Source organism: Leiobunum rupestre, chromosome 3 (assembly GCF_980474605.1).
Source record: "Leiobunum rupestre chromosome 3, qqLeiRupe1.1.hap1, whole genome shotgun sequence".
In the NCBI taxonomy this organism is placed as follows: Eukaryota; Metazoa; Arthropoda; class Arachnida; order Opiliones; family Sclerosomatidae; genus Leiobunum; species Leiobunum rupestre.
The window spans coordinates 64,229,468-64,239,928 of NC_143386.1; the positions used below are offsets into that span (position 1 = coordinate 64,229,468).

Sequence of the window (10,461 nt, forward strand, 5' to 3'; positions counted from 1 at the left end):
CAGTTTGGGTTGATAAAAAAAAAGAGAAAAAGATAAATATTAAGCGTTTACACAAAATTGTTCCATATTTTGTTTATTGCGTAGTTTAAGGCCGATATTTTCATTGTTATTGATTTTGCAGAGCTTATTGAATATACCCACAAACGTCATGGGTCACAGAATGAAAGGTAAAATATATCACGGCCAACTTTGATCACGTGCTGTTCGCGCTACTACGGCCAACACATTCGTCGAAATTCCGCGAGCAGGGATTTTCCCCCTATAAACTGTACTATAATGTGTAGGAGTTCAGCGCCACGTTCGGTGGTTATATTGTCCCCAATGTAAAAACTATACTAAAAATAATAATCCGCTAGGGGCGCTGACGTCATACACATCTTTTGCTCATAGGTTAACGCAGGAACGTCAACGAATGAGATGGCCGCTGTAGCGCGAGAGATGCGCGAGAAATCAAAGTTGGCCGTGAATATATAGAGGAGAAAATGTGAGAATTACGTTTCAACGAAGCCTTACGAGGTAAGTTCTAATTGGTTAATTAATTTTCAAGTAATATTGTAATAATCGAAACTAGAAGTAAAAAAAGAAACATTGATCATTCAATGTAGAATATTTAAAGATCCTAGAAACATAACCTCCATTTCTTCATGGAACACTCCAATAAATTTTGGAACCATTAAGTAGTGCCAAGAAATGTAAAACCCATAGAAGTTAGCAGCCAATAATAGAACCCTTTGTTGTACGGCAACAGAAATACTAGTGGTTATATTACCTTTAAGGGGAAAAATCATATATAGCAGACTACAAAACAAAACTATCAAACGCTGTTTGCTACTTCATACCACGGCCAACTTTGATTTATCGCGCATCTCTCGCGCTACAGCGGCCATCTCATTCGTTGACGTTTCTGCGTTAACCTATGAGCAAAAGATGTGTATGACGTCAGCGCCCCTAGCGGATTATTATTTTTAGTATAGTTTTTACATTGGGGACAATATAACCACCGAGCGTGGCGCTGAACTCCTACACATTATAGTACAGTTTATAGGGGGGAAATCCTTGCTCGCGGAATTTCGACGAATGTGTTGGCCGTAGTAGCGCGAACAGCGCGTGATCAAAGTTGGCCGTGCTTCATACTATCAGGAGAAAAAGGATTACATCAAACACGCAAATTAAGTGCTCTGACTTCGAGAGGTTGATCGATCATTGTTGGTAATCGGCGTACAAGCCTGTATATTTGAGGGTATCAAAGTGATTTCTGAATTCAACAATCATTTATTCAAGGGCCACAGAATTATTTCAATTTTGAACGTGGGGCAACGCAATCACGTGTTTTGGGAAGTGTAATTGTAAAACATAGTCGTATGATGGAAGGGAATGAGCTACCTGAAATTTGACCCGAATCTTTCAAACGATTCTGTGAGCCTTTAAACGTCACAACTGGAAAAAGTAAATATCGTACAGTTTAAAAATAGTGAAATTAGTATCGAAATAATTTGAAATGTAGCAGTCATATGAAGAACTTTAGGCTTCGCTTGTGGCACAGGTCACATAAAGGCTTCAAAAGTCGCTTGATGACTTAGGCCTAAGGTGGTGCCTTGGGTATTAGCCTAGCTGATTATTAATCTCATAAGTTTGCTCCTGTATAACATTTTCGTAGAATAAAATCAATGAGATATTTTTTCACAAGAGTTGTATATTATGTATAATCCCTGTATTCCTTGTGCTATTGAAAAGGTTACCATAGAAACCAAATCTCGTGATCGCGAAGCACGTGCTAAACTATAGAATTATTCAAAGCCAGAATTCTACGCGATTTCAAAATCCCCTTCGCTAACATCCGTTTCCCATCTATAAAGTGGCGTTTGTTGGTAATTTACGTCATACCTCGTGAACACGGTTACATTAAATAAAATACCATACGTATGAATTATTATATAGGAGTGGTAATATCCTACAAATTAGCTTTATTTGAAGTTATCTTGTGTTTAATATCAAAAGTAAATATCTCTTGTATTTAAAAAAATATAGAATTGTTTACTTACGCAATAATGTCATGATTCTTTACCTATACCAGCAGCGCAAAACCAAGCAGCAGGGACTTTAAATACTGTTTAAGTTTACTTTTTTACTCTGGTTACCTCGATTTGTTTACAAAGTCCTTTTTTACCTATCACACGAACCCAAACCTTAATGTTCTCATTTGCCTGCTGCTTAGTATTGCGCTTGTTGCAGCCTACTTCCAGGAGCTAGTAGGCCACACTTTGAAGCTCACTGGCGCTCTTTTAACTCATCGTAGGAAAATGGGGAAAAAACAGGCATACTTCTACAACTCCTTAAAATATTTGCATAACCTTTTGAACCACCCTATATTTTTAATATTTTATACGTTTATCTCTTTTATTATAAAAGCTTGTTTAAAGGTTTGTTTTAATACAATACCGTCATATGGTTCCGTCTTGAACGTAACAAAAAAAATGACAAAAAGACAAAACATTTGAGTCGAGATTTCTGTTGAAGAGTGTCTTGAAGAGTTTTCGGGTTTTTTTGTCCATCGTTGAATGTCCTTTGGTCCGTTCCTCGAGTTCTCGATTGGAGCGGAAACGGGGGGAAGACGCGACCGACTTCCGCCGGAAATTACAGTCAGAAACTTAACGGACGGGAGACTTCGGGGGTCTGCCGCTACGAGTCGCTCTTCGCAACGACGAGGCTCCCTTCGTATCTGGAACAACGAGAGAATATAATCTTATAAAAAGGAAACGACAGAAGGAGGTCGAAAAGAAATATGAATTTATCAAAAATTGATTTAGCCCCAACACGCTCTGCACGGTGGATAGGGTGAGTCAAGGCATCTCGGCGACCCCTGTCGGTGATTGAGGCGAAACGGGCACGAGATTACTCATCAAGCGAGGACTCGGCGCTTATTGTGTTTCTTCAATGTCATTACCGTGTTCGCCGATTTCTCTTTCCTATCTGCCCAGAGCGCCCTCAATTGCCCGTTAGCCGGAGCCAGAAAGTATAAAACGACCATCTCTCATTCCAGCAACGCTCTCATTGCTGCTAGGACAAATATATATATATATATATAAAACAGGGAGTCATTGACTTTGAATTGGATCAGCTTTTGGCCTTTCTTATTTATTGTTGAATCGGTCGGCTGCTTACTCGTTTCCATCTTTGTTTTTGCTGTTTGGAAAAGTAGGTCTAGGATCACTCTCTCCCTTTTGTGATAGCGTCTCTCCAAATAGTTTGCTCTCCAATGGAACAACAAATACTATTATCTAGTTGCACTCAAGGGCGTATTGAAGGGGGGGTTTTGGGGGTTTAAACCCCCCCTCCCGAAATGCTGATGACTGGGGGGTGCCTAATAAAAATCAGTGAAACTTCCGTCAGCACCCCCCCCCTTGAAATTTCCCTCAAACCCCCCCCCCCCCCCTGAAATAAAATCCTGGATACGCCCTTGGTTGTACTCCTTCCGGTTCCCCCCAGAATCGTAGTGACGCCAAGAAAACTCTCGTTTGTAAATTAAGGAAAATCTTAATCTTATCAATTTCAACAATGACATAACATTTTCTGGTGTAATATTCAAGCTTTCGAATGCTGTGCCACCTTGGAGAATAATTACTAGACTCGAAACCTTAGCAAAATCCCCGGTTCCACAAGTTGCTTCGCCCGTCAGCGCTCCTACCGAGAGAATCGCGAAATATTTCTATGCAAACAAAAAAAACACGTGCGTAAAATGTCAGATGACCCGCATTCCGTCGTCTGCTCAGCTGTTTTTAATAGAATGAGGCTTTCGGAATTTTAATAGGCTTTGGATTATTCAGTAATAATTGTATTGGATTGAACATGAAAGGGTAATGATTTAATTAATTTAAATGGGAAGTTCGCTTTAATGGTTTTGCATATATAGTTTGTGCGAAGGTTTAAATAGATTATAAATTTAAAAATGCCAAGTCAAAATGGAAATAAAGGTGTAAGCTTTGACACAGTGACGAGCTAAGAACGCTAGGCATAACGTCGTCCGCTAATATTGGGCACGTGTTTAGTATTTGGGTAGAAATACAGTCTGGAGAAAAGATTATTCTACAAATCTTGAAATCAACTTAAAAATCCCGAAATCTGGGCGAAAACCAGCTCCAAAATCTCGAAATCAGCCAAACAAAACTGAAATCAACACGAGAATTGCGCTCTGAAATCTCAAAATTAGATTCTGATTTCGGAAATCACTATGAGATGAAAAATCCCATACGCGAAATTTGCTAATGTTGGATCCTTCGCTGAATCAAAGTAATTTGCAAATACATTAGAGGGGTTAAACAGGATGCTATTGAGGTTCGAACGACAACGCGAGGAAAGTTTAGACGTCCACAAAATTAAATTCTTTGAAATCGGTAAAGTGGTCTTTCATAAGGTTATGTAAAAATTTTAAGGAGTTGTAGGGCGTGAGTTGCGAAGTATGCCTGGTTTTCCCCATTTTCCTACGATGAGTGAAAAGAGCGCCAGAGAGCTTCAAAGTGTGGCCTACTAGCCTCTGGAAATATGAATCTGAAACCCGCGTACAAGTAAAACACTTAAATAAATTGCGCTCGTGCCGCAGTTAAAAACATTTTATACGTCTAATTTTTATTGTTTTATTTTATAGAAACACCTTTTTTATCACGATTTCGTGTTTTTTTCGCGTAAAATATTTTATCCGATGTAAATTTTGAACGCGCGCGGTCTGAAATTACATTTGTTTTTAAATTAATGTTTTCCTCGCGGGTTTTAAAAGCATTAAGCCTAACGTTCGGCTTAGGAGCGATTGGCCTTACTGCCATGTCATTCGAACAAAGAGCCAATTTACAGTTAACGAGGAAAACGATAAAACGGTCATTTCAAAATTCAAAATCGAACCGGAGCGTGGCTGCTCCAAAAACTGCTCCACAAAATCGAAAGATAGAAATTTCGAACGACCAGACTGAAGAAATGGAAAAAAGCTCAAAGAAGGTGAATTATTTTGACGAGATCGACATTTGTTTGCCCAAAGGCACGAGCTGCAAAGATTTACCCAAGACTATCAACGTCATAAGTAAACCGAAATGGTTTGCATCGTCAAAGCATACCTCAGGTCCCGTATCACTCCAGGAAAAGGTGCTACTGAGAAACCAACATTGGTGGCTTGAGTCGAACCGCGCTAAGAAATCAAGGTCTAAGCAACCATCCAAGAAAACGTCCGCAACGAACGATCCAGCTGCTACAAGTTCTTACCACAAAAATGAAAGCGAGAAGATACCCAAACTGGTACGATATCGCGATTCGAATCAAACGATACCCAAGACGCAAGCGCGTAGTTCAATTAAATCCTATCAGTCAGCACCAGAGGGCAAAGTTCTACTGAAAGAACAGTTAAATTTGGACAAAGACATCAAATCAAAGGCATCCGGGTATCAAGCTGACGATGAACTGTCCATTTTAGAAGATACCAAAATTGAAGACGTACCTGAACCGACTCAGAAATTGGACAAACCGGAAGAAATTGCTAGTAGCGCTACAGTCACCGAAATGGTACATTTGGACAATGGAATCAATTCAAAGACAACGCGGTATCAGGCGGACGATAACCTATCCTCTTTTATAGACACCAACGTCGAAGACGTACCTGAATCGACCCAGAAATTGGACAAAATGGAAGAGATTCCCAAGAACAATACGGCAACCAGCTCTAAATGTATACCTGATGACGAATCTCAGAGTATTTACAAAAGAAGGATAATAAAGGAGAAAATTGAACCAGAAAGTGGACTTACTGAAAAGGTCGCTAAGGAGTCTCACTATAAAAAAGGCCCGAGTACCAAAGCTACCCAGAACACCTCCTCCAAAGGATTCGAGTTAAACACATCAGATTCTTCAAGTTGTTTTAACGAAGACACGGATGAAAGTATTCCACGTTTTGAAAACCAGAAACCAAGAAACCCGAGTCCTCGTTGCGAAACAAATATCGTTAACGAAAACCAGAAGGGAAACGTCTCTTCAGGTTTTGAAAGCAACGACCGCAAAGACAATATCCAAAACCAAAAGACAAACTTAGAAACTTCTGGTCCCGATAATTCCAAGGTGACCACCGTGACTCGGCAAGTGATCGAAAATCCAAACTACATTTCCTCGAAAAAGGAAGTGATTCGAGAAATTCACAAAGACAAACAAACGGTCACTTACGAGAAACGGACGACGAAGAAAGTGGTCTTTCGTAACGTCCACCCCCAAACTAATGAAGAAGGAACTGACGTCAAAAAAGTGTCGTCACCCCAAGATAAACCGGAAGTGACGCCATCCCAGGATAAAAAGCAAGTACCTTCACTCCAGGAGAAACACGAAGTGACGTCACACCAGGATGAAAAGGAAGTGCCCTCAGCCCAGGATAAAAAGGAAGTGCCCTCAGCCCAGGATAAAAAGGAAGTGCCCTCAGCCCAGGATAAAAAGGAGGTGTCTTCACCCCAGGATAAAAAGGAGGTGTCTTCACCCCAGGATAAAAAGGAGGTGTCTTCACCCCAGGATAAAAAGGAGGTGTCTTCACCCCAGGATAAAAAGGAGGTGTCTTCACCCCAGGATAAAAAGGAAGTGTCTTCACCCCAGGATAAAAAGGAAGTGTCTTCACCCCAGGATAAAAAGGAAGTGTCTTCACCCCAGGATAAAAAGGAAGTGTCGTCACCCCAGGAGAAACAGGAAGTATCGTCAGCCCAGGGGAAGCAGGAACTTTCCATTGACAATCACCAAACTCCATGTCAAAGTAGGGACAACGATGAAAATCATCCCGACGATGTTGAAGGCCAAAATAAACCGAAAGAAATTGCGAATCAAGTTTCAATCGAGCATAGTGAAAATTTAAAGGCTTCTAACTATTCAAATAGGCACCAAGCACCTATGCTTGAGAATATGACTAAAAACGTCACTAAAATCAGTACTGAAGACGCAATTATTGAAAAACCGCGAGCCTCAATTAAGAAACTCGAAATAGACGAAATAACAAAAGACATTAAGGAAAGATATGCCACCATTACCAATGCAAGTGAAGTTGCTGACACGAAAACTAATGGGAAGTGTTCGTATCATAGTCAATATTATGATACTAAAACCACTGGACCAACTAAATTCCAACGAAGCAACACGGAACTCTCCAGTTGGCCCAAAATCGCCAAACAACTGACCAACGTTACGCGTCTTCAAATGAATGATACTTCAATTATTCTTACCAGCGGTGGCGTATGTTTGAATGAACCATCAAACTACGAGCTATGTCGACTGATGATGAGATTTCAACCTAGAAAAAATGAATGGCAATTCTACGGGTTGATGCCTAAGCCCAGGATCCACCACGGAATGGTCTATCTCGATGGAAACGTGTTTGTCATTGGAGGCAAAAATCCTTCCAAAATGAGGGGCAACAGGATGGCTGTCAGTAAGAGAGTTTACCGTTTGGATATCAACGACAATACCTGGACCAAAAAATGCAACATGATGGAAGCCAGAGCTTGTTTCGGCGCCGTCGTTCTAAATGGCAAAATCTACGTCATTGGCGGCATTGATGGGAATGGCAAACTACTGCGAACGGCTGAATGTTACGACCCAAAAAAAGACACCTGGATACCAATCCACTCCATTCCTTCCCCGTGCAAGAATATGGCCGCAGTTGCCCATCAAAATTCCATCTTTATATTCGGAGGTATAATATTTTTCAGAGATTACTTATAGCGTAAGTAACATAATATCATAAGTATGACACTTCCTATTCAATGCTAATTTTCTAACCGAACCTATTTTCAACACTGACCCAGCTCCAACCATAGAAATAGAAATTAAACTAGAACCACTGCGCTATCCGGTAATCTCGAGGAAAACGGGCAAGCTAGAAGGTTGCCATGAGAGTGGAATCGCTACTAATCCACGCAGGAGTGCGCCATCTATTAAAAAAATTAAACGTTAATTTTTTAAAGTAGATGGCGTCCTCCCACAAGGAATACTAGCGATTAAATTATCATGGCCGCCTTCTAACTCGTACATCTCACCACAATCTAATCTTGCTTCTAGTCTCATTTCTATTTCTATGGAGCCCTCCGACTTGGACTCGCACTCGAAATGAGTAGTATATTATCGTCCTTGGCATTAGTAAATTTCAATTTGGGCATATTTTAGACACTAGAGGGCTCTGTGCTGAACGAAACTTGGATTGCGCAATAACTGTGAAAATCAGCTCGGTGATAATCTAGGCTATTTGTCATAGTTATAGTTATTATGTTACTTATGCTTATACCCCTGTAGAAAATTAGAGTCGGGCCGACGTCGGCAAAAGGTACTAAACACTAAAGTCGGCCGACCTTAGGATTTAGGATTGAAATGTCCTAGGGGTAAAAGCGTCAGCCGACTACAAAACGTCGACTCATTACCGCCTTTTAATAGACCCAAGAACCGACTGCGAAACGACGTCGGACCGACTTTATATTAATTCTTATTTCCGACCCAAAACTGATCAAATTATTAGATGCCGTGTTTTTCGAATACAAATCCGTTTGAAGAAAAAAAAAGTGAACATAAAATTATCTCAGAAAATCATCAAATAGTCAGAAAATAATTAAAATATCCCCTTTTCCTAAATACATATGGTCTGTTTCATAAAGTTTATGTCGAATCCAATAATTAAATGTAAGGTCTATTTTAAGTCGGATAATGGTCGGCATACCGACCATAAATAGTCCCAAAAAAGAATTTACGGTTTTAGTATCGAAAAACGTTCGGACGTTTTTAGGTCGACATTTGGTCGTCGACTATAAAGCGACTTTTCGATCGTACCACGACCCTAAAAACGACTTCATGTGCTACAGGGGTAGGGGCTACTTATTTAAGATTATAAATTTATTTCTGTATTTTACAATTTTATTACTTTACACTTAGGTATGACAAACTCACCACAAGCTACTAATAAGCCGGATACCAACGAAAAAGCTGAAATTGTACCTCATGTTCTGCAATATGAAACGAATAAAAATCTATGGATCACGCGCAAACAGTTAGAGCATCCAAGAGCTTGTTCCGCAGCCCAAGTGGTTGATGGTCGTATTTTGCTTTGTGGAGGTTGCAAAACAGTTGGAAATGGCCAGGAAAGCTACGTTGAGAGTTTATACAGGGTTGATACTTACGATGATGTACAGGATTCGTGGGAAAATAAGTTGATGCTAAGCCATCCTCAACATTCGGCCGCTGCAATTTCTAGCGGATCTTGCCTTTTTATATTTGGGGGAATCAATAATTTCACAAATGACGTGTATACGCAAATGGAAATTATAGTTGGAGATATCCCTGATAACAATTATCATTCGCTTTCAAACTTTTGTTATCCGAGTCCCTTACCAATATCGTTAGCGGGTATTCAAGTCACTTGTATACCAATGCGTAAATTAACCCACAGTCAAGATTTTCATCAATTTGTTAAACAATACTACAAAATAAAGACCCTAAATTGAATGTACACTCGGTTTCAATAAACATTTTATAGGCTATTTTTAATTTTTTTATTGTTTTATTTTATGGAAACACCTATTCAGTTGAAGTTTGTTAGAACAGCGCCGCTTGTAGTGCCACCTAGGAGCTACAAACACAAGGAGAACGCAGCTAGCCTTTAAACACGCTTACGCAGTGTTGTGTACAAATTTCATTGGACGAACCTTTACCCAGAACGTTTTACGGAAAGGGGGGAGACAGTTTCAGAATTTCCCCCTTCCGATGGCAGCAAGTGCTAAAACGTCTAACCAATTAAAACTGTACACCAGGAAATGCACGACTTTTGACGGGTTGCGTTCTCTTTGTGTGTGGTGCTGTGTTTGTTGCTCCTAGGTGCCAAGGTGTCCGATATTGGAAATATTTCAACGAAATTATTTAACAGGGTGCGCCCTATAATCGATCGATGTCAAGCAAAGTATCTGTATCTCGAATCTTAAAGTTGTATTTTGGTGGAGCCGTTTCGAGATTATCTCGGTAGGAGCGCTATAGTTGTCGATGAATTTGAAGAATACGGTTTTGCTTATGATTCGCGTTTAATTTATTTTATTTGTAAGCCTAAGAACTCGAGGGAACACTCCGTTAACCAGTAGGTCTAGATCTTGCAAACTCAACTCTAAAGTCTTTTAAGTAAACAAGTTCTTTGCGCCTTTCCTTTCAACAAATACCAGAATAAGATAATAAACATTTAAAGGCTTTTAAGTAAAGTTCTTACAACAATAAAAATATAAATTTATAGTATAAAATATAATTAAATAAATGTGTTAGCTTAGATAATTCAAAATTGTCTTTTCCGTGGCCAAAAAGGATTACAAGTCCAGGCCATCAACTTTGCGGGAGGCTCATTTTCCGGTCCGTCGCAAAGTGCTCAAAAATGAAGACTAAGATTTCCTTTTTATTATTATTATTATTTTGGTTGGTTAACGTAGCGCA

At 39.8% G+C, this 10,461-nt stretch overlaps 1 protein-coding gene across 2 annotated transcripts; it reads left to right on the plus strand.

The window, feature by feature from the left end:
• Nucleotides 1–4,694: 4,694 nt before the first annotated feature.
• Nucleotides 4,695–9,522, plus strand: LOC149954197 (uncharacterized). Of its 2 annotated transcripts, XM_090168971.1 has the most exons (3): nucleotides 5,453–5,544; nucleotides 5,618–7,699; nucleotides 8,926–9,522. In XM_090168971.1, exons 2-3 carry the CDS (start codon nucleotides 5,665–5,667, stop codon nucleotides 9,492–9,494), a joined length of 2,604 nt encoding a protein of 867 aa, XP_090025097.1. In that variant the 5' UTR covers nucleotides 5,453–5,544; nucleotides 5,618–5,664; the 3' UTR covers nucleotides 9,495–9,522. The 2 variants fall into 2 exon arrangements, with proteins under 2 accessions (XP_090025096.1, XP_090025097.1); XM_090168970.1 differs by having other exon boundaries at nucleotides 4,695–7,699.
• The last annotated feature ends 939 nt before the right edge of the window (nucleotides 9,523–10,461 follow it).